The following is a 24103-nucleotide window of genomic DNA, read 5'->3' as shown; positions in this document are numbered from 1 at the left end:
TAACGTGGGGGGAACTGTGCCGCACCTAACGTGGGGGGAACTGTGCCGCACCTAACGTGGGGGGAACTGTGCCGCACCTAACGTGGGGGGAACTGTGCCGCACCTAACGTGGGGGGAACTGTGCCGCACCTAACGTGGGGGGAACTGTGCCGCACCTAACGTGGGGGGAACTGTGCCGCACCTAACGTGGGGGGAACTGTGCCGCACCTAACGTGGGGGGAACTGTGCCGCACCTAACGTGGGGGGAACTGTGCCGCACCTAACGTGGGGGGGGGGAACTGTGCCGCATAATGTGGGGGCCTCGTATCGCCGTTCACTCACATCGCGCTCCCAGCATTCAAGGGCCGGCACTAGAGCGTGACGTGCGTGAACATCAAGGGGGGGGCCTCCATGTCCATTTTGCTTGGGGCCCCCAAATTCCTTCAAACGGCCCTGCTTCTGGGGGTTGCCAAACTGCAGCTCTCAGCATGCCCAGAAAGCCAAAGGCTATCTGGGCATGCTGGGAGTTGTAGATTTGCAACATCTGTAGGGCCACAGTTTGGAGACCACTATACAGTGGTGCCCAAATGGTAGCCCTCCAGATGTTGCAAAACTACAACTCTCAGCATGCCCAGACTGCCCAGGCATGCTGGGAGTTGTAGTTCTGTAACATCTGTCCCTTCAGATGTTGCAGAACTACAACTCCCAGCATGCCTGGACAGTCTCCGCATGCTGGGAGTTGTAGTTTTGAAACATCTAGAAGAGCACAGTGTGGAGACCACTATACAGTGGTCTCTAAGCTATAGACCTCCAGATGTTGCAAAACTACAACTCCCAGCATGCTGAGACTGAAGGGACAGATGTTACAGAACTACAACTCCCAGCATGCCTGGGCATGCTTGTAGTTTTGCAACATCTGGAGCACTACCGTTTGGGCACCAATGTATAGTGGTCTCCAAACTGTGCTCTTCCAGATTTTGCAAAACTACAACTCCCAGCATGCCCGTCTGGAGGCACACTGGTTGGGAAACATTGTCTGTTTCCTAACTCAGTGTTTCCCAACCTGTGTGCCTCCAGCTGTTGCAAAACTATAACTCCCAGCATGCACTGACAGACCAGACAGACAATGTTTCCCACCTAACTCAGTGTTTTGCAACCAGTGTGCCTCCAGCTGTTGCATAACCACAACCCTCAGCATGCATGGACAGCCAAAGGGCATGCTGGGAGCTGTAGTTTTGCAAAATCTGGAAGAGCACAGGATGCAGGAAATTTTCCGCTGCAGCTCAAACTCCCAGTGGTAAACTCGCTGTAATCCCCCAGCAGTCCAAATGTACCCTATAAACACTACACTAAACTACACAAAATAAAGGGTAAAAAACTACATATACACATTCCCCTACACAGTTATTCTCTCCCCCCCCCCATCCCCAATAAAAATGAGAAATCTGACTTCCGGTTCCGGCGCGCGTATGAGCGGTCGCACTTAGGTGAGCTCCGCGCCCGCCACCGCTACCAACTCTCCCTCACCGCTTCCATATCGCAGACACCGAGGGCAAAACTTGCGCCCCGGTGTCAGAATATATCAGCAGCACATGGAGAAGTTTCTCCGCCGGAGCGGAGACCCGGGACCTGACCCCCCAGCCTCCGGAGGCTCACAGCACATGGCGACCCAGAAAATGGCGGCGAGTCCTGAACAAGGCCAGAACTTACCACAGACTCAGGTCAGCGGGCAGACTGAGGGGCCGGTGTATATGGAGGAGCAGGCGTCCTTACCTGAACAGAGGGGAGCGGAGGGGGTCCCGTACACCGACATGGCTGCGGTTGTCGCCCGCATTCTCCTGCCGGAGATCAGAGCCTCAGTGGAGGCGGCCATATCCAGCACCGTGCAGCAGTTGCAGAAGGAGGTCACAGCACATGCCTCACAGCTCACAGAGCTAGAGCAGAGAGTGAGCCGCTTGGAGGACGAGGTCGGTGCCAGTAATGCAACAGTAAGATCACTTACCAGATCTAATATTGCCCTTAAAGAGAAAGTTGAGGACTTAGAAAATCGCTCCAGGAGGAGCAACCTGCGGATAGTGGGACTACCTGAATCCATTATGCCCAATCAGTTGTCTCAACTCTGTGCCAGGGAACTACCAGAAGCTCTTGGGCTGCCGGGGCCCTGTATTGTTGAAAGGGCTCACAGAATTGGCCCTCCGCTGCATTTGTCTGGGCAGTCCCCTATGGAGGAACCGAAACCTCGCCAAGTCATTGTCAAATACCTTAATTATGCCGACAAAGAGGTGATTCTCCGTACCTTCAAGAAAGCGCAGTCTCCATTGCTGATCAGGGGTATCAAGGTACTCTTATTCGGGGACTATTCCATGGAGGTGGCGAAGCGGCGTAAAGCCTTTTCTGCGGTTTGCTCGTCCCTGGTACAACAACAAGTTCGTTTTATTCTCCAGTATCCTGCGAAACTTAAGATTTTTTTCCCCAATGGAAACTCGGAGACTTTCTCTTCGCCAGAAGCTGTTGCTGCGAAGCTGGCATCCCTAAAGCTGCAAGACGGCAGTCCACGCACCCATCAGAAGAGGCGCAGGACGGACAAGGAAAACAGTGTTCCTGATCCACCGACCTGATCTCCTTCATAGTTCTGTCATTTTGCTAAAAGCTTTTTTCCTCAGTGATGTACCATTGCATTGCTAGCTACTTAATGGTACATCAGGTTTATATTTTTATGGCTCTTAAGAGGAGAGACTGGCCCCGAAGGGAGTTAGCGGGGTCATGGGACTCTTTCTGTTCCAGTTCAACCCATGAACGCTGGGAGTTATTATTCCACTACTGTTTCACATATATACTGCCGTTATATGTTATTCATGGGATAGACCTCACATTCACATCAAGGTTCTATTGTGTATATAGCGCTAATTAACATTTTGCAGTAGTCACTTTCATTATTGCAACCAGGAATGTTATACTATTATCTAACAGAATGCATCTCTAATGTATACAGTTGTCATGCTCTGATATGAGGTACTCCTGTTCGGGTTTATGTATGTGCCAGATGGAGACCTGCTATCCCATATATCACCAGGGCGATTATGTGTTTTTGCTCAGTTGGGTTAGTTGGTCTGTGGGGGGGGGGGGAGGGGGAGGGTACGGGTTCTATTACACCTGCATAAGGTGGTAGCGGGGGTGGGGAGGGAGAGGCGGGGAACTTCAGGTTCGGGAGCGGCTGTGGGATAGGGAGGGTTAGTGCGCCTCCATTGATACGCGGAAGAAGTGAAGTCCAGAGAGGGGTGGTAGCACTATGAAGAGGGGGGTGGGATTTGAGTGTACTATTGCGTTGTTACATAAGTTTCTACTAGTTTTGTTTTATGTTTGTTTTCTGTCTGTTCGTCCCCTTGTGTCTCGTCTGCTGTGCTTTCCTCCTATCTTTCTCTCTCTGCTTCTACTGCTAGTCTCTCTCTCGGCCTCTGGGCGTCTCTGCCCCACCCGCTCCGCACGGTCAATATCTGATACCATACCACATGACAAATTGTACCCAGTATGAAATTGGTGTCCTGGAATGTAAAGGGACTTAGGTCCCCAGCGAAGCGCCGGATGATCCTGAAGCACCTTAAGAAGCTGGATGTTGATATAGCATTACTACAGGAAACGCATCTAGCTGAGAATGATTTCATGCGCATGAGACAAATGTGGGTGGGCGAGGTTATGGGGTCTCCCGCTGATAACGGGAAAGCCGGGGTCTTACTGCTTATCCATAAGAGGTTGCAGCATAGTACACAGTCGCAGGAGGCGGACGAACAGGGTCGTCTTCTTAGAGTTGTGATAGACACGCCTACTGGTGTTCTGACTATTTACAATGTGTATGGCCCTAATGCTTCTAATACGTCTTTCTTTTCCTCCCTTGAATCGCAACTGTTGCAGGATGACTCTCCCAACATCTTGGTTGGTGGGGATTTAAACACGGTGGTGTCTACGAGTGAAGATAGGAGGCGTACTCGCTGCCCACATCCTGATGGCGCCAGAGAGGTACACACATTGCGTGACATGATTGCTTCCACGGCTGTGACAGATGTCTGGAGATATTTTAACCCGATGGGCAGGGAATTCACACATTTTTCACATTCACAACAAGCATGGTCCCGTATAGATTACTTTTTAATATCTCAGAGGTTGCTGGCTAGGGTAGACGACGTCAGTATAGAAGACATAGTGGTGTCGGATCATGCCCCAGTGTGTATGACGTTATTGGAGGTCACTCCTAAGGGCTCAGATATTTTATGGCGCTTCCCGGGTTCCCTGGCGACAGATACTGATTTTCGAGACAGTTTAAGGGGGTGGTGGATGGAGTATACAGCGACCAATGCCGATTCGCTGGATAGGCCATCGCTATATTGGGATGCTGCCAAGGCGGTCATCAGGGGCAGGATCATAGCTTATGTGTCGGCAAGGAAGAAGAAATGCAGGGCAAGCTACGCAGAACACTCCCTTAGATTGCGAGCGGCTTACAATGAGTTTCTTCGGTCCCCCTCTCAGCTTAATAAGGACTCTTGGTTAGCAGCTAAACAGTCTTTTGAGGCTAGCATGGAGGCATGGGATATTCTTCATAGGAATCAGAAGACGGTGGACTTTTTTAAGTTTGGGAATAAGTCCGGGAAGATGTTAGCGAGATTGGCCAGGCCACATAGACAGGGCGAATATATAAAATCACTGGTGGACGGAGAGGGACAACACCAGACGGGACCCAAGGAGATAAATTCTGTCCTCCAGCGATTTTATGCGGACTTATATGCCAGGGAGGATACCGATAATGAGGGCGGACGTAGATTCTTGACAGGCTTACAGCTACCTACCTTGTCCCCTGAGGATAATGAAATGATTAACTCGCCCATCACCCGGGAGGAGGTGGTTGCTTGTATTAAAAGTCTGAAAAGTGGCAGGGCCCCAGGACCCGATGGTTTTGGCAGCGAATTCTATAAGGTGTTGGTGGAGGACACTGCTGAACCTTTGACTTCCTTATTTAATGCTATTTTAGGGGGAGATCCCATTATTCCATCTAGCAATACTGCATATATAAAGGTCCTTTACAAGTCGGGCAAGCCCCCAGAGAACCCAGGCTCATACAGACCCATTTCTTTAATCAACCAAGACCTTAAACTGTTGGCAAAGATAATGGCGGACCGTCTGGCTGGGTTCTTGCCCTCCTTGTTAGGCCCACATCAAACTGGCTTTGTCAAGGGCCGTTCGGGGGTGGCAAATATCAGATCAGTCCTGGCTGCATTGGAGATTACACATAGGAGAGGATATTGTCCAGACCCGCCCGGTCTCCTTGCCATAGACGCCGAAAAGGCATTTGATAATGTCAGCTGGGCGTGGCTGGACAGTGTTCTTGATAAATTTGGGTTTAGTGGGCCATTCAGGACCTTCTTGTCTTCTTTATATGCAAACCCAAGGGCCCGAATCTACACACCAGGTTTTTTATCTGATAATGTCAGGTTAGAGAAGGGGACTCGACAGGGGTGTCCCTTGTCGCCCCTTTTGTTTGATTTGGCCCTGGAACCATTGGCAGTCTACCTCATGCAGTCTACGGTCTATACGGGTATCGGGGTAGGGGATCAAGAGATGAAATTAGCGTGCTTCGCTGATGATATGCTATTATTTATGGGGTCCCCCAATTCTCAGCTAGGGAGGGTCCTGGATCTTTTGCGCGAGTTTGGCCGATACTCTGGCTATAAGATTAACGCGTCCAAATGCCAGTTGTTGTATCTGGGAACGGGCGATCATAAATCCACGAGCGATTTGGGGGTGGAGGTGGCGCATAACTACATCACATACTTAGGAGTTAGGGTAGGTAATAACCCATCTTCCCTGTATAAACTAAATTATATGCCACTCTTTAGACGGATAGAGCATGAACTAATTAGATGGCAGTCCCTGCCGCTGACCCTCTTCGGCAGAGCTCATCTCCTTAAGATGGTAAGCTTCGGGAGATTGCTCTATCCCCTACAAATGGTACCTCTGTTACTTAGACATGTAGACGTATCCAGGTTGCAGTCAGCCTTTACTAAATTTCTTTGGAGGGGGAAAAGACCGCGCATAGCTTTCAGAAAATTGTGCCTACCACTTCATGAAGGAGGTATCCAGTTGCCCGATCTGCGCTTATACAATCTAGCGGCATTGTTACGTCACTCCAGAGACTGGCTGCTGGGTACCTCTTGGTTCTCTAACATGAGAATTGAACGGGCCTTGGCGGCCCCTTGGGATCTTAGCGCTCTGCTACATGTGCCATACACAGCCCTCCCGAACCCAATTAAGACAAATCTCCTCCTCAAAGACACTGTCGCGGCGTGGAAGGCGATCAGAAAAATATACGGCCTTCCCTACATTATGTCCAGCCTGTTGCCTCTCTGGGACTCACCTTCATTCCCTCAGGGTGTGGGCAGGGGCGCTTTTCAGGTATGGAGAACTAGAGGTATCTTGCTTGTGGATCAATTGTTTTCTGGAGATGGAGGAGGGGTGCTCGCATGGGAGGACCTGAAACATAGTTTTAATCTCCCACATGGACATTACCTGCAGTATTTACAGGTGCGCTCCTATGTGACCAGCCTTCCCAGGAGTGAGGTATATGTATCCAGAGAAGCGGTTTTCCGTACTTTGCTGAATTTACACTCGGGTAGACTTTCTCTGTCAACATTGTACCTCGCACTCAAACAGGCCTCCTTACATGCTCTGGCCAATTCCTTGTTCACAGCATGGGAGGAGGAGCTCGGCATCACTGATGCACGACACAAATTACTGGCAGGCTTGACGCAAGTGAGGAAAGCTGTCATAAATGAGTCCTGGAGGGAGATGCATTTCCGCATTTTACATAGGGCCACATATGCCTTCAACCTTTCCTATAGTGATGCCCCTGCACATTATCTCAGAAGTTGCCCCAAATGTGGCCTGGCCAAGGCCTCTCTCCTGCATGCTCTTTGGGAGTGTTCATTTTTGACAACGTTGTGGGGAGACGTAAGGGCTTATATTGCGAGGGTCTGGGATGTGGATATTCCTCTCACCCCCTTAGCTATGATATTTCATTATGTGCCTCTTTCCTCCCAAGAAGCCTCCGGGGGCCCGATAATGGCAATTAGAGGGGTTCACCTTATGTTATTGGCCACAGTGAAAAGTCTATTGAGACAATGGTTGCAGAAGGATCCTCCGACGCTTACGCAGGTAATTGAAATCATGAAAACCTTACTGTTTATTGATAGATTAGATACACTGAGAGATACGGAAAAGAGAGCAGGCAAATTTTTCAAAACTTGGCGATTGTTCATGGAGGATGCATACGCACCCAGTGAGTTACCTGATCTGATGAAGGAGTTTGTAGACTCCTCATGGTATTGCAGAGCAAGCATCAGTGGCTCGCTGGGTGGCCTTAAAGTTACATAGTAGGTGGAGGGGCGGGGCGGACATGCTGAGAGATTTTTCTTCTTCTCTTCTATCTTTTCTTTTCTTCTTTACCTTCTTTTTCACTACTTCTTTTCTACCTATTTTTCTCTAGGTAGCTGATCTGTGTTCACCATGGGATCTTATTTCTATCTTCTCCTGTGGTGTGTGTCTATAGTGTTGTTTGTTGTAGTCTAGATGGTACATGAGTTCTGCAGATCTCGGCTGGAGTGAGTGGGGAGACTCTTGGGGTTGGTTAGTTCGCGGAGCAGCGACTAATATCCTGTGTAGACATGATTTGCGGTGTTATTGTATTAGTACAGGATAAGTTTATCCCATGGGACGGGGGCGTTATGCTACTGCCTAGTTGACGACACCAGCCTATCGTGCTCACGAATAGATACCGCTGGGCTTCTCATAACTCGAGGAACATTAGGCTTAGTTCCACGAGTCATGTATGTAGATACATCGTAGGATATAGTGACATGCATTTCTATGTCTGACTATGTGTTACACGTAGTGTGTGACAGATACTGATGTGTTCCGATGTGTACTGCTCTGCTCTGCTCAGGGAATTTGATGTATTGTTTGTACTTTTTTCTGATGTTTCTATGAAAGCTTTAATAAAACATTGTTTAAAAAAAAAAAAAAAAAAAAAATGAGAAATCTCTGGTACGGCACGGTTTCTAAAACGCAGCCTCCAGCTGTTGCAAAACAACAACTTCCAGTATTGCCAGCCAGCCATTGACTCTCCAGGCATGCTGGGAGTTTTGCAACAGCTGGAGGCGCCCTGTTTGGGAAATACTGCCGTAGGGCAATTTTGGTATCCGAGGCAAGTCTAACTCTTGCATCCGGGTCCGTCCCTATACAAATATCTAATTTAGGCCTCAAATGCGCATGGTGCTCTCTCTCTTCAGAGCCCTGTCATATTTCAAGGCAACAGTATAGGGCCACATATCGGGTATTTCCGTACTTGGGAAAAATTGCCCAACAAATTTTGGCAGGCTTTTTCTCCTTTTACCCCTTATAAAAAGGTAAAGTTGGGGTCTACACCAGCCTGTTAGTGTAAAAAAAAATAAAAAAAATTACACTAACATGCTGGTGTAGGCCCATACTTTTCATTTTCACAAGAAGGAAAAGGAAAAAAATGACCTCCAAAATTTGTAACGCAATTTCTCCTGAGTACGGAAATACCCCTTATGTGGGCATAAAATGCTCTGCGGGCGCACAACAAGGCTCAGGAGTGAGAGCGCACCATGTACATTTGAGGCCTAAAATTGGTGATTTGCACAGGGGTGGCTGATTTTACAGCGGTTCTGACATAAACGCAAAAAAAGAAATACCCACATGTGACCCCATTTTGGAAACTACACCCCTCACGGAACGTAACAAGAGGTATAGTGCGCCTTAACACCACACAGGTGTTTGAAGAATTTTCGTTAAAGTTGGACATGAAAATGAAAAATTTTATTTTCTTCACTAAAATGCTGGTGTTATCCCAAATTTTTCATTTTCACAAGGGGTAATAGGAAAAAAGCCCCCCTATGGGAAGCAGTCGCGCCCCCTTCCCATAGACTTTCGTTGAGGGGGCGGGCGTGAAGTCACGAGGGGGCCGGGCGTGACGTCACGCCCGGTGGCCGCGAACACGGAAGCCCACACACAGCGTTCGGAGTAATGAACTTCTGGACGCAGCGTGCGGAGCTCCGAAAGGCAGGGCAGCGCACAACCCCTTTAACATCCACATATGGGCCGTTTTCTTAACTGGGAGAAATTGGGCTTCAAATTGTAGGGTCCATTTTCTTCTTTTACACCACGTGAAAATGAAAAATTTGGAGTAACACCATCATTTTAGTGTTAAAATTTTTCACGTCCAACTTAAACGCAAAGTTACATTCCTTGAGGGGTGCAGTCTCCAAAATAGTACGCCATGTTCTGGCACCCTGGGGACTATCTAAATGCAACATGCCCCCCAAAAACCATTTCAGCAAAATTAAATTTATCTTCTGAGCACTGTAGTGCCGCAGCAGAGCACTTAAAGGGGTATTCCAGGCAAAACCTTTTTTTTATATATATCAACTGGCTCCGGAAAGTTAAACAGATTTGTAAATTACTTCTATTAAAAAAATCTTAATCCTTTCAATAGTTATTAGCTTCTGAAGTTTTCTGTCTAACTGCTCAATGATGATGTCACGTCCCAGGAGCTGTGCATGATGGGAGAATATCCCCATAGGAACTGCACAGCTCCTGGGACGTGAGTCATCAGAGAGTAGTTAGACAGAAAACAACAACTCAACTTCAGAAGCTAATAACTATTGGAAGGATTAAGATTTTTTAATAGAAGTAATTTACAAATCTGTTAAACTTTCCGGAGCCAGTTGATATATATTAAAAAACGTTTTGGCCTGGAATACCCCTTTAACGTCCACATATGGGGCGTTTTCTTAATCATGAGTAATTGGGCTTCAAATTTTGGGGTCCATTTTCTCCAATTATCCCATGTGAAAAAGAAAAATTTGTGGTAACACCATCATTTTAGTGTTAAAAATCAAATTGTCCATTTTCACGTCCAACTTCAACGCAAAGTCGTCAAACAACTGTGGGGTGTTAAGGCTAACTATACACCTTGTTAAGTTCCTTGAGGGCTGTAGTTTCCAAAATAGTGTGCCATGTGTTTTTTTTTTTTTTTTTTTTTTTTTTTTTGCTGTTCTGTCCTAAATGCAACATGGCCCCCAAAAACCATGACAGCAAAATTCATTTTCAAAAATCCTACAGTTGCTCTTTCTCTCTTGAGCCATGTTGTGAGCCCATAGAGCACTTTAGGTCAACATATGAGGTATTTACGTACTCGAGAGAAATTGGGCTAAAAATTTTGGGGGGATTTTTCTCCTTTTACCACTTTTAAAAATGAAAAAATGGGGCTACAAGATCATGTTAGTGTAAAAAATGCAGATTTAGATTTTTCTCCTCCACTTTGCTTCAATTCTTGTGAAACATCTAAAGGGTTAACACACTTTTTGAATGTCATTTTGAAAACTTTGAGGGTTGTAGTTTGTATGATGGGGTCATTTATGGGGTATTTCTCACAGAAAGGCCCCTCAAATCCAGTTCAAACTTAACTGGTCACTGAAAAATTCATATTTTGAAATTTTCATGAAAATTTTCAAAATTGCTGCTATACTTTGAAGCCCTCTAATGTCTTCAAAAAGTAAAATAGGTAAATTTCATGATACAAACATAAAGTAGACATATTGTATTTGTGAATCAATATAACATTTATTTGGAATATCCATTTTCCTTTCAAGCAGAGTTTCAAAATTAGAAAAAATGCTACATTTTCATGAAATTTTGTGATTTTTTTCACCAAGAAAGGATGCACGTAGCGACAAAAATGTGCTGCTATGTTAAAGTACAATATGTCACGAAAAACAATCTCGGAATCAGAATAATCGGTAAAATCCTCCCAGGGTTATTAATGCATTAAGTGACAGTGATCAGAATTGCAAAAAAGGGCTCAGTCCTTAAAGGGGTACTCCCGTGGAAAACTTTTCTTTTTAAATCAACTGGTGCCAACTGGTCCCCAGCAGAGGGACCCCGGCGATCTGACATTTTATCCCCTATCCTTTGGATAGGGGATAAGATGTCTAGGGGTGCGGAGTACCCCTTTAATCCTTCCAGTACTTTTTAGGGGCTGTATACTAAAGAGAAATACAAACATAAATTAATGTCCTGTGATGTCCTGACCACAGTGCTCTCTGCTGACCTCTGCTGTCCATTTTAGGAACTGCCCAGAAAAGCATGTTTGCTATGGGGATTTTCTTCTTCTCTGAACAGTTCCTAAAATGGACAGCAGAGGTCAGCAGAGAGCACTGTGGTCAGGACACCACAGGAAATGCATTTCTTTTTTGGATTTCTCTTTAGTATACAGCCCCTAAAAAGTACTGGAAGGATTAAGATTTTTTTTTAATAGAAGTGATTTACAAATCTCTTTAACTTTCTGGCACCAGTTGATTTAAAAAGAAAAAGTTTTCCACGGGAGTACCCCTTTAAAGGTGAAAAAGGGCTCAGTCCTTAAGGAGTTAAACTTAATCCACTTCCTCTGAGTTTCCATCACATAATCGGAAAAAATTGCTACATTATTATTACCAATCTTCAAATCCTTTTTTTCCCATTCTGCTCTCAACATACTTTCTCGATCCTGTGAATTTACACATTTTGTAATCATGGTTCTTGGACTGCTTCCAGGAGGGAGAGGGCTTAATGGGATCCTATGGGCTCTTTCTATACTTTTATCATCTAACCCTCTAGGGTAAAGTCAGCTTTGTATTAACCCATTCTTCCACGAACTTTATAGAATCTCTTCCCTCCGGGATCCCTATGATTCTCACATTGTTCCTTCTAGAACGGTCCTCCAAGTCAACCACCTTTTTCTCCACACCCTGATTTATATCCATCACAGTCTTCATTTTCTCTTTAACTTCCACCATTTCATCCTCCAATGGTGATACTCTCCATTCTGCTTCTGTGCATCTATCCCGTATCCCCTTAAGATCCTCTCTAATCAGTGATATTTCACCCCCTATAGCACCTACCTGACATTTCTCATCTGATTTCTATTTCTCCCTGTAATGACCAACCCTGGAGATGCAAGAATGTATTCATTGTTCCCCATTTGTTTTGATTCCTTTTCTTTTACTGGGCTTACTGATTCCCTTTTTTAGGGGCCATGATTAATAGTGCAATCCTAACTTCCCTTTCCCACTTATTTCAACTTCCACAGTTAGCAGTATCAAATAATAAGGTTACTAATAGCCGTATCAAAAAACTAGCAAAAATAAATTAATTGCCAGCAAGATCAAAACTGCATTAAGGGTGGCTATATTAAATCATAACAGCCAGAAACCAAGTTAGTTCTTAGTTAGTTCATAAATCCAACACTCTTCATGTTGATGCAACCAATCCTTGGAATTCCAGCATTAAGGGCCAGCTTATCCCTCAATTCAGCGGCTTTGAATTACCATGTTAATATCAACTGTGTTTAGCAGCACGGTTAGCAATAACAGTAAAAGTAGTAAAATTACTTGAACCATGTTAATTAACCAATAATAGAAGTTAACAATAGCAGGGTTAACAGTAGCGATGGTAATCAATTGCCAACTAAGGGGGGTCTCCACATACTTCAACCTTGAAACAAATATTCCAGTTAGACAGTACTAGGTATCAAAGTGTTAATAAAAATGATAATATGGCTACCTCTAACTTTGCTAACTAAGTAGCAGCAGGGTTAGCTGCAATGAACTCCGTTAGTTATGAATAAATTCTCAAATCAAGCTCTCTTCCTATTGGTGCGACCAGTCCCTAGCATATCCCTCGGCATTAAATACGGCATTAAATAGCCAGGTTAATAACAGCAGTATCTAATAGCGGGGTTAACGGCAACAATGTTAGATAGCAAAAACACCAAAAGTAGTTATTGCAAAGGCTCAAGATCTCCAATATTCATACAGCAAATCAGCAGAGTCACAGAGTCTCTGGGTATTAGCAATCAGTCTCCCCAGAAAAACATTCATTTGCGGTTTGCAGTGTTAATCCTATTAGATTAATCACAAAAAGACAGCCTCCACGCCAAGCAGTGCTATGTATCAAACTGTTAATAACAGTGTTGGTTAGCGAGGTTAGAGGTAGTCATATTAAATAGCAGAGAGGAGCTACCTCAGCTTCCTCTCGTCATTCTCGCCCCATAAATAACTCTTATATTACTATATTTCCATCCATAGACCCATATGATGGCTTGTTTTTTGCACGACCAATTGTACTTTGTAATGACTTCACTCATTTTACCATAAAATGTATGGTAAAACCATATAAATATGAGTGGAGAAATTGAAAAGGAAACCGCAATGTTTGGAGGGTTTTGTTTTCACGTTGTTACAATAAAAATGACATGTTTTCTTTATTCTCTGGGTCAATACAATTAAAATGATACCCATTTAGATGCTTTTCAATGATTGTACTGTTTTTTTTTTTTTTTTTTTTTACTAATTATTATGTTTAAAATTGCCCTATTCTGATCCCCTATAACTTTCACATTTTTCCATATACGGTGGGGATGAAAAGTTTGGGCACCCCAGGTAAAAATTTGTATTAATGTGCATAAAGAAGCCAAGGAAAGATGGAAAAATCTCAAAAAGGCATCAAATTACAGATTAGACATTTTTATAATATGTCAACAAAAGTTAAATTTCATTTCCATCATCTACACTTTCAAAATAACAGAAAACAAAAAAATGAGACAGTCTCAGTATTTGGACCTCATAGGTTGCTATATATAGCTTAGTGAAGCACACAGCAGTACACTTCACTCCCCACTCAATGCTCAATCTGTCATTTTGCATAGAACAGACTCTTTAGACTATAATGGATCCTGTCTCCTGCAATAAGCGACGAGCCAAGTAACTAAATAAATTCGGAGGCTTAATTTGTGTATAGTGATTTTTATTCAGCCTGTGATTCCAAGCAATGCACCTGTAATTCCGTGTGATTCCAATGTGTCTGTGATTCCGAAGTAATTGCCTGCAGGGAAGAAGAGACTCTAGAGGGAACTGCGGCAGCATTGAAAACTACAATGTTCAAGTTCTCATGCATGTTGCAGAGTATACATAGTATACTACACAACACGAGTAAGAAAATTGTGTAAACCTTGAATGCCGCCATGGTCATGGGGAAAAAATTACTTGGGTGGGAATTAGTGGGAGTGACACCATCCCTAGCTATGCCAGTGCCTTAATGGATCACCCTGTTGACTTTGTCAGCCTCTAACCAGCCACACAACCCTTCTCTCTCCCTCCCTACCCTCTCCACAGACTTATATGGGCAGCATGTAACAATCCCTCAGTAGGCTGATATCTGATAATCTGAGCGCAAGACAGAATTGAGCAGTTCTCCAGAGTAAATTTGAGTTAAAATGACAGGAGGGAAGCAGGAAATAAGCCTGATAAGTGGAGGAGAATTTTCCTCTCTAACATTTTACAAAGTTTCTTATATTCACTTGTAATGATTTATGCAAACTTTGATGAAATAACAGTGACTCATTTTCTACAAGAAAAACGATGTTCAATCTGAGATGTTTAACTTATACGACAACATTCAATGTAACAACTTACCAGTAGCCGTGAGAACTCCAGACTGAGCTGTGCTTAATTTTTCTGCTGGTCTTGTCATATCTGCTAATCCAGCAATCACCAAACCCTACAGTTTATACCAAAGATATAAGAGCATTTATGGCGGGTAAGCGTAAAGATGTTGAAATACAATTTCAATGTATAGCAGTTATGAACATTTTTCATCTATGTAGATTTGTGACAAATAAAGCAATGAGTTCTAGTTTGTATGTCAATTGAGGCATATTTCAGAACATCATCACTTCTGACATCAACCAAAGGGTACATGATGTCCTATTTGCAAATGTTTCATCATGTATTTCTCAGTTGCACAAAATGCAAACCAAACCAAAACGGACATAAATGTGAACTTGCAGGAGCATTAACAGCATGTTTACATGTGAACCTATAGGTTGGATCCACTGAGACTGAACAGTAGAGTAATCAATATTTTAACAATTCAAACAGGTAAGACCTGAAAAATGTTCTATTGCGAAGTATAGTTTTTTTTTTTTTTCCTATATAGAATAGCGGAGTCTACTTAGGCTAGGTTCACATTGCTGTTTGCATACGACCCATTAATGGTCCAATCGTTTTATTTATTTATTTATGGGCCGACTGGAAGCAAATTGCTACTATCGGGTCCACACTGATCCTATCCACTTGCATGGGGTCCGTCGGTGATCCGGTAATTTTACAGGAATTTAGCGGAGAAAAAAAAATAGCGCTTGCACAATTTTTTTCTCCGCTAAACTCCCGTCCTTCTGGATGGATTGCAGATGGAACTTCGAATCGCGGAGTCAGACGGCAATGTGAACGAGGCCTAAGCTTTTGAATACACCAAAATTAAACATATTTAAATTGAAACTCAAAATGCATAGTGAACTCAGCCTGTCACAGACTGGCCCTGTAAGATAAAGAGAGCACACAGTGGTTGTCAGAGAAAACCAGCCATAGTTGTGCTTCTCCTGAATAAATGTCTGTTAACAGAAATTGATGAAGAAGCAGGAAACTACATGCAGAAGCCATGTGCATGCTACTGACAGGTTGCTTTTTACAGTAGAAGGAACACTGCAGGAATGTGTTTAAGGGTTAATCAAAAGCCCCTGTGCATACATATTGGAAAAAAAGTAATCTAAGCGGTACCAACTGTCTTATGTATATTGGGGCCTCCTGACTAATAGAGGATGCCAGGAAACAGAATGCTTGTTGGATCTCAACTGCTCAAACGTTCCCTTATCAGCTAAAGAGGGTATTCGCCCAGCTTAATAAAATGTACACACTGAAAAAACCCCTTAAGGACCGGGGTTTTTTCAGTTTTTGCATTTTGTTTTTTTGCTTCTTGCCTTTAAAAAATCATAACTCTTTCAATTTTGCACCTAAAAATCCATATGATGGCTTATTTTTTGCGCCACCAATTCTACTTTGTAATGACGTCAGTCATTTTGCCCAAAAATCTACGGTGAAATGGAAAAAAAAAATCATTGTGCGACAAAATTGAAAAAAAACGCAGTTTTGTAACTTTTGGGGGCTTCCGTTTCTACGTAGTACATTTTTCGGTAAAAATGACACCTTATCTTTATTCTGTAGGTCCATACGGTTAAAATGATACCCTATTTATATAGGTTTGATTTTGTCGGACTTCTGGAAAAAATCATAACTACATGCAGGAAAATTAATACGTTTAAAATTGTCATCTTCTGACCTCTATAACAACTTTTTTATTTTTCCATGTATGGGGCGGTATGAGGGCTTATTTTTTGCGCCGTGATCTGAAGTTTTTAACGGTACCATTTTTGCATTGATAGGACTTATTGATCGCTTTTTATTCATTTTTAAATTATATAAAAAGTGACCAAAAATGCACTATTTTGGACTTTGGATTTTTTTTGCGCGCACGCCATTGACCGAGCGGTTTAATTAATTATATATTTTTATAATTCGGACATTTCCGCACGCGGTGATACCATATATGTTTATTTTTATTTACACTGTGTTAAATTATCTTTATTCACTTTTTTTTTTGCAGTGTTATAGGTCCCATAGGGACCTATAACACTGCACACACTGATCATCATTGATCACTGGTTTCTCATAGGAAATCAGTGATCGACGATTCTGCCGCATGACTGCTCATGCCTGGATCTCAGGCACTGAGCAGTCATTCGGCGATCGGACAGCGAGTAGGCAGGTAGGGGCCCTCCCGCTGTCCTGTAAGCTGTTCGGGATGCCGCGATTAGCCGCGGCTATCCCGAACAGCCCGACTGAGCTAGCCGGCAACTTTCGCTTTTAGCCGCGTGGCTCAGCTCTGAGCGTGCGGCTAAAGGGTTAATAGCGCGCGGCACTGCGATCGGCGCTGCACGCTATTAGAGGCGGGTCCCGGCTTCACTATGACGCCGGGCCCGCCGTAATTTGATGCGGGGTTACAGTGTAACCCCGCGTTATATTAGGAGAGCAGGACCAAGGACGTACCGGTACGTCCTTGGTCCTTAAGGGGTTAAGGACCCAGCCAATTTTCAGTGTAGGACACGGCCATTTTTTGCACATCTGACCACTGTTACTTTAAACATTAATAACTCTGAGATGCTTTTACTTTTCATTCTGATTCCGAGATAGTTTTTTCGTGACATATTCTACTTTATGTTACTGGTAAAATTTTGTCGATACTTGCATAATTTCTTGGTAAAAAATTCCAAAATGTTATGAAAAAATTGAAAATTTTGCTTTTTTTTTTAACTTTGAAGCTCTCTGCTTATAAGGAAAATGAATATTCCAAATAAACATGTTTTTACTTTTGGAAGACATCAGAGGGCTTCAAAGTATAGCAGCAATTTTTCAATTTTTCAAAATCGAAATTTTTCAGGGACCAGTTCTGTTTTGAAGTGGATTTGAAGGGTCTTCATATTTGAAATACCCCACAAATGACCCCATTATAAAAACTGCACCCCTCAAAGTATTTAAAATGACATTCAAAAGGTTTGTTAACCCTTTAGGTGTTTCACAGGAATAGCAGCAAAGTGAAGGAGAAAATTCGAAATCTTCATTTTTTAAACTGGCCTGTTCTTGTAGACCCAGTTTTTGACCTTTTTCAAGGGGTAAAAGGAGAGAAATCTTCCTAAAATGTGTAACCCAATTTCTCTCGAGTAAGGAAATACCTCATATGTGTATGTCAAGTGTTAGACGGGCGCAGTAGAGGGCTCAGAAGGGAATGAGCAACAGTGAGTTTTTCGGAAATTGTTTTTGGGGGGCATGTCACATTTAGGAAGCCCCTATGGTGCCAGAACAGAAAAAAAAATAACCACATGGCATACTAGACCCCTCAAGGCATGTAACAAGGGGTCCAGTGAGTCTTAACACACCACAGGTGTTTCACAACTTTGTTAAAGTTGGATGTGTAAATGATTTTTTTTTTCACAAAAATGCTAGTTTTCCCCCAAATTTTAAATTTTTACAAGGGTTAATAGGAAAGAATGCCCCCCAAAATTTGTCATCCCATCTCTTCTGAGTATGGAAATACCTCATATGTGCACGTCAAGTGCTCTGATGGCGTATTACAATGCTCAGAAGAGAAGGAGTCACATTTGGCTTTTGCAAAGTAAATTTTGCAGAAATGTTTTTTTTGGGGCATTTCCCATTTAGGAAGAAGTCCCTATGGTGCCAGGACAGCAAAAAAAAAAAAAAAAAAAAAACACATGGCATACTATTTTGGAAACTACACCCCTCAAGGAACGTAACAAGGGGTAAAGTGAGCCTTAACAACCCACAGGTGTTTGACGACTTTTCGTTAAAGTTGGATGTGTAAATTATTATTATTATTTTTTCACTAAAATGCTGGTTTTCCCCCAAATGTTACATTTTTACAAGGAGTAATAGGAGAAAATGACCCCCAAAATTTGTAACCCCATCTCTTCTGAGTATGGAAATACCTCACATGTGCACATCAAGTGCTCTGTTGGCGTATTACAATGCTCAGAAGAGAAGGAATCACATTTGGTTTTTGCAAAGTAAATTTTGCTGAAATGCTTTTTTTTTAACTTTTATTTTACTTTTTACCCTACCTTTCCCTGGATTGTATTCTTTCCCTGATCTATGGGGGGCTTCTTTACTTCTGTGGGGGCTCCGATCTCAGCAGAGGGGGGGTCCCGGTCTTCCTCCAGCAGCTCTGAATGCTGACTGAACCCAGCCAGCCGTGGGAGCTGCAGGAGGATACGGTTAACTTGGTGACGAAATTGCCACCTCCCCATAGATACAGGAGGTGATCGGGTGACCCGCATCACCGGAATCTCAGTGATTCACAATTGTTTTTGCGATCGCCGAAATGGACGTTTGCACAGGATGCCTGCTGAATGATTTCAGCAGGCATCCCGGTCCGATCCCCGCCCGGCGGAGATCAGAATTGTCCATGATGTACGCATACGTCATGGGTCCTTAAGTACCAGGGTGTCATGACGTACGCGTACGTCAAGGGTCCTTAAGGGGTTAAAAAGGTAATTTGGTGAGGAAAAATAGTTCTTCATTCATTTAGTTATGCATTTATTTAAGATTAGTTTCAGTAGTCTCTTACCGGCAGTAGTGAAATCGCTGCAATCTCATGGCCTCTCTATCTACCACTAGCCCTCAACCACCCGAGACAGACACCATGTCACTAGTAATGACTAGAGGGCTTGCTTGCTGCAGCATCTCTTTGTAAGCCATGCCCCCCTAGGCACGTCCGGTCACCTTTTGGATAAATCACTGTCACATGATATTTCCCGACAGAGACACAGATTATGTGTTCAATAGGAGTTAGCCAGTAGTCAGAAAGGGAGCTGCACTGACTGTCAGGTGACACATACAAGCAATAAGTGCAAATAAAATAGAATGTGTATGTTGGAACACTTGGAGAACAGGATAAAGGAATATGGGCCTGGATGAATAAAAGCGGGTCGAACAAAGCTAATATGAAGGCTGAATTAATTTTTTCATTTTTTTTCACTTTATTAGGATAACTCCTTTGACCCTTCTCCTGCCAAGGACATATCTGATACTTCATGGCGAGGGGGAACTTTAGTAGCCAAGAACATATGTAATACATGATGGCTACAATTAACTAAATCTCAGGTTCCAAAACTCGATATATGATCTTGGGCTTGTTTTAAAGCTCAGATTCTTGGTGTCTATACTCATACAGAGACAGAATGAGTACTGAGGATCAAACTCTCTCTGTACATGCTCTCTTCTCCTGTCTCTGCAGCCTGGGTATAGGGTTATTTTTTTTTGTTTAAATTTTTTCTCATTTCAGTTAGTGATGGGCGGTATACAGGTATGAACCGAATACCGTTTTTTTTCTCTCCCACGGTATGGATTTTTGCCCATACCGCTATACCGGTCGGGCCCCTCCCCCACCCTCCGTGTCAATAAAAAAAATTAAACTTACCCGTAATGGGGGTGGTCCAGGCCATCCATCCTTCCTGTAGTGTCCGGCGGCATTCCGGGTGGAGGGTGAACCGGTCCGGGCTGTCCTTCTCCGAGGGTCCTCTTCTCCACCTTGGGCAGGCTCCGGCCTAGTACGCTGCATAGACGCCGCTACGCCATGACGTCAGGTGCGTCGCTGCACACGGGCGTCACTGCGCAGCGGCGTCTATGCAGCGTTACTAGGCCGGAGCCTGCCCGGAGTGGAGAAGAGGACCCCCGGAGAAGAAGGACAGCCCGGACCGGTTCACCCTCCACCCGGAATGCCGCCGGACACTACAGGAAGGATGGCCCGAACCACCCTCCCCGGATGGTCCCTGCAGCAACTGGGAAGGCGAGTCAGGGTTCTGGGATGGACAGGGGTCTGTATAATATATTATACCTACAGTAGGCCCTCCAGCTGTTGAGGCCCTCCAGCTGTTGCATGCTGGGAGTAGTAGTTTTGCAACAGCTGGAGGCACCCCTAGTTGGGAAACACTGACTTATACTATACACTACTATATAGTCCAACATGCTGGGAGCTGTAGTTTTGCAACAGCTGGAGGCTGTAGGGTTGTTTGTTACATCTATTTAAAAGGGTACTCCACTGCCCCAGTGTTCAGATCATTTAGCTCCAAAAGCCCATTTAGTTCCACTACGCCACCACAATGCAAGTCTCAATGTAAAAAAAAAAAATACCGTGAAATACCGTGATACTTTAGAAAAATACTGTGATACTCATTTTTTGTCATATCGCCCAGCACTAATTTCAGTTTTATTTTTTTCAACATTGTCTTTATTACCTGGGGTGCAAAATGCCACAATTATCACTTTCAATGAAAGGGTTTAAGTCCAACAATTTAAAGCCCATGTCTGAGCTTTTGATTTCGCCACAACACCTTAAGTAAATCACAGCCTGACTCGCTTTAGTATTAGGTACAGCAAGAAAAAAATTACCTTCAAAGAGGCGCCCAGGTATCGATGGAAAGTTCACAACCAGGTCATGGTAGTGGAGTAAAGATTCAAGTTTATTGGAGTAAAGAGGAATGACGCGTTTCAGGGTGTACAAACTCCTTCAGATTAAGCAGATTCATACAATAACATACACATCATGGCTTTATATATGCCCACTGATAAAAAACAAGATGGTGGCCAAATCAAAAAGTGACACACTCTAATAAAACAAGGTAAATGCTAAAAGAAGAATCAAATTTCACATTAGTAGACAGTTATCAAGCTATAATATAACTGTAGACATTGAAAGGAACTCACAATTATTTTTCATTTTTAAAACATATTTATATCCAACAGAAGGGCACCGCGATGGGCACGAATCTTGCGCCCAGTTTTGCGAATTTATTTGTTAGACGTTTTGAAGACACTAAGGTATACACTCACCCATTATTTAATCATTGTATTTACTATAAAAGTTACATCGATTATATTTTTATTATATGGGACGGTTCCCCTGCTGAATTTACAAAATTTTTAAAGGACCTGAACACCAACGAATGGGGCCTTAACTTTACACATGAGATTTATACCAACAACGCTGAATTTCTAGATGTCTGCATGTTTCACATGGACAACAACAACCAACTTAATACTAAAACATTTTTTTTAACACCAACAGCTACCTAGATTTTAGAAGTTGTCATTACAAACAATGGCTTTTAAATGTACCTTATGGACAATTTAAGATAATCCTTCATAATTGCACTTTAGATTCGGAGTATTTGAAACAAAGCAAACTGCTTACCAGCAGGTTTTACAAAAAAAATAAAAAAATATCCCAAAAACGTAATCACTGCTGCTAAAACTGGAGCCAATAATCTCACACAAATTGAATGTCTATACAAAAGCACAAAATAGACTCCGACAGTTGAAGCATTTCAGGACTCTCGATATTGTAGTTTTATCACTACTTTTTCTAGTAATAATAAGGACATCAAATCCATACTGGTCAAACACTGGCACATCTTTTAAATGATCCTTATCTAAAAACAGAACTCCCACTGAGACCACAAGTCACATTTTGACGAGCACGCTCACTCAAGAACATCTTAGCGCCGAGCAATCTCAAAATAGTTAAATCAAACTCCTCCACTTTCCTCCAAAAAAAAGTTTGTTACAAATGCAACCACATGCATTGCAAATGCTGTTCAAACATAACACACAAGACTAAAGAATTTCACTCTCAGGTAACTAAAGAAACCTTCATTGTTAAATTCCATATATCATGTAAATCACAATACGTGATAAGAAATCACTTTATGTGATAACCTGTTACAGTGCACCTGCGGCCTACAATATGTAGGCCATACCACACAGTGCCTCAGGAATCACATCAACAAACATCATAGCAATGTGATGTTCAAATACCAATTTCATAGTGTGTCACGCCACGCCTCCACATATAACAATGGAAATTTAGCAGATTTCAAAATAACAGTCATTGAGCATATAAACAAAGATGTTCCACAACGCTACAATAGCCTTAGACAACGCAAGAACTTCCGGATTATCAAATTGCGGACCTTGCAACCTTTGGGTCTAAGGTCAGCTTATATTCCCTTCTTAGCTCCATAAGAGTATTCCAATCAGCAAAACATCAACCCTTCCCACCACCTAATATTCCCTTCGGACAGGCGGCCAGTGCGATCCGTTATATAGTCTCTGCCGAGATACTCTCCTTAGTGTCACGTCGTGAGCAACCAGTAAGCCGGTCCGCTCTGTTAACATCAGAGCGGTGGTGTATTACTGTTCACTACAGAGCCGCGACGAACAGTCCGCACGCTCTGTATTACCTCTGTTGCAGGGACGCACTCCTTAGCGACGAGTCCCTCTAAACCAACACACCGCTCTGCTCTGTCAATACCAGAAGCTGTGGCACGTTGTTTTTTGTTTACTAGCCATGGAGCGCACTTCAAGATGCGGATCAAGCCTCATCCCGGTCCTCAACCGGACGAACTCAAACATATTTTTTCCAATATACCATTTCATATATAGCACAATGATTATTTCTGAGTTCCTTTCAATGTCTACAGTTATATTATAGCTAGGCAACTGTCTACTAATGTGAAATCTGATCTTCTTTGAGCATTTACGTTGTTTTATTAGAGTGTGTCACTTTGACCTGGCCACCATCTTGTTTTTTTATCAGTGTGCCAAGATGTGTATGTTATTTTATGAATCAGCTTAATCTGAAGAAGGGGTTTGTACACCCTGAAATGAGTCATTGTTGTTTACTCCAATAAACTTGAATCTTTACTCCACTTCCATGACCTGGTTGTGATCTTTCCATGGATACCTGGGCGCCTCTTTGAAGGTAATTTTTTCCTTGTTGTACCTAGTCTGACTACAGGATTTCCATCCGGTTCCATCCTGAGACCTTTGGGCTTGCACGGGATCTCCCTTCCATTGTACCTCTGCTTGAGGTTATATGCATATTCAATATACGCTCCAGGTGAGTGGCCATTTTATAGACTCCATATTTGTCCCCACGTTGTGTGGGGCATATCTTTGTGTTAATTAGGGTAACGCACAAGGCGCCTTCTCTGGGACTTTTTCTTTTTCTACTATTACACAGGTTCACTTTAGTATTAGCCCCACTGTCATTTACTGGTATTTAAGAGGTTGTCCAGAGAAATAAACAACCTGTGTATCGTGTCTAAAAGTATAATAAATATTATTATGCTATTAGCTACACTGCACATACTGTTGTGGGGAGCTTTTATTACTGCTCATTAGATTTTAAGCCAGCAGGAAGTCTCTCTTTTAAGACAGCAGTGAGTCTGTTATGAAGGAAAATCTCACTCAGGAAACTGAGTGAGAAAGGCTTTCGGATGCCTAAAATCTAATGACCAGTAACATATTCCCCTCTTCACATTAATGGCCTAGTCTTGAGCAGAAGGGAGGAGGGCAGGGACGGAAGCTCTGCATTAAGAGTGTATGATGTGATGTGAAGTCAAAGCTACAAGGGAGAAAGCTCAGCTAATTGGTATAGATCTGTGCAGTATGGTTAATAACATTATTTTAGTAAGTTTCTTTATTATACTTTTTGACACCATACACAGGTCATTTTTTTCACTGGACAACCCCTTTAATGTATGGTAATTCTG

The 24103-nt window shown here is 43.1% G+C and overlaps 1 protein-coding gene across 1 annotated transcript in view; it reads right to left on the bottom strand.

The window, feature by feature from the left end:
* MPC2 (mitochondrial pyruvate carrier 2) overlaps positions 1-24103 on the bottom strand; it is a 137558-nt gene that overhangs the window by 60611 nt on the left and 52844 nt on the right. The window contains exon 3 of the mRNA XM_056557708.1: positions 14556-14640. Coding sequence (XP_056413683.1) covers positions 14556-14640 — 85 coding nt within the window. The remainder of the gene's footprint in view (positions 1-14555; positions 14641-24103) is intronic.

This window comes from Hyla sarda, chromosome 2 (genome assembly GCF_029499605.1).
Source record: "Hyla sarda isolate aHylSar1 chromosome 2, aHylSar1.hap1, whole genome shotgun sequence".
Taxonomy (NCBI): domain Eukaryota; kingdom Metazoa; phylum Chordata; class Amphibia; order Anura; family Hylidae; genus Hyla; species Hyla sarda.
This window is presented reverse-complemented; position numbering and strand designations above follow the sequence as displayed.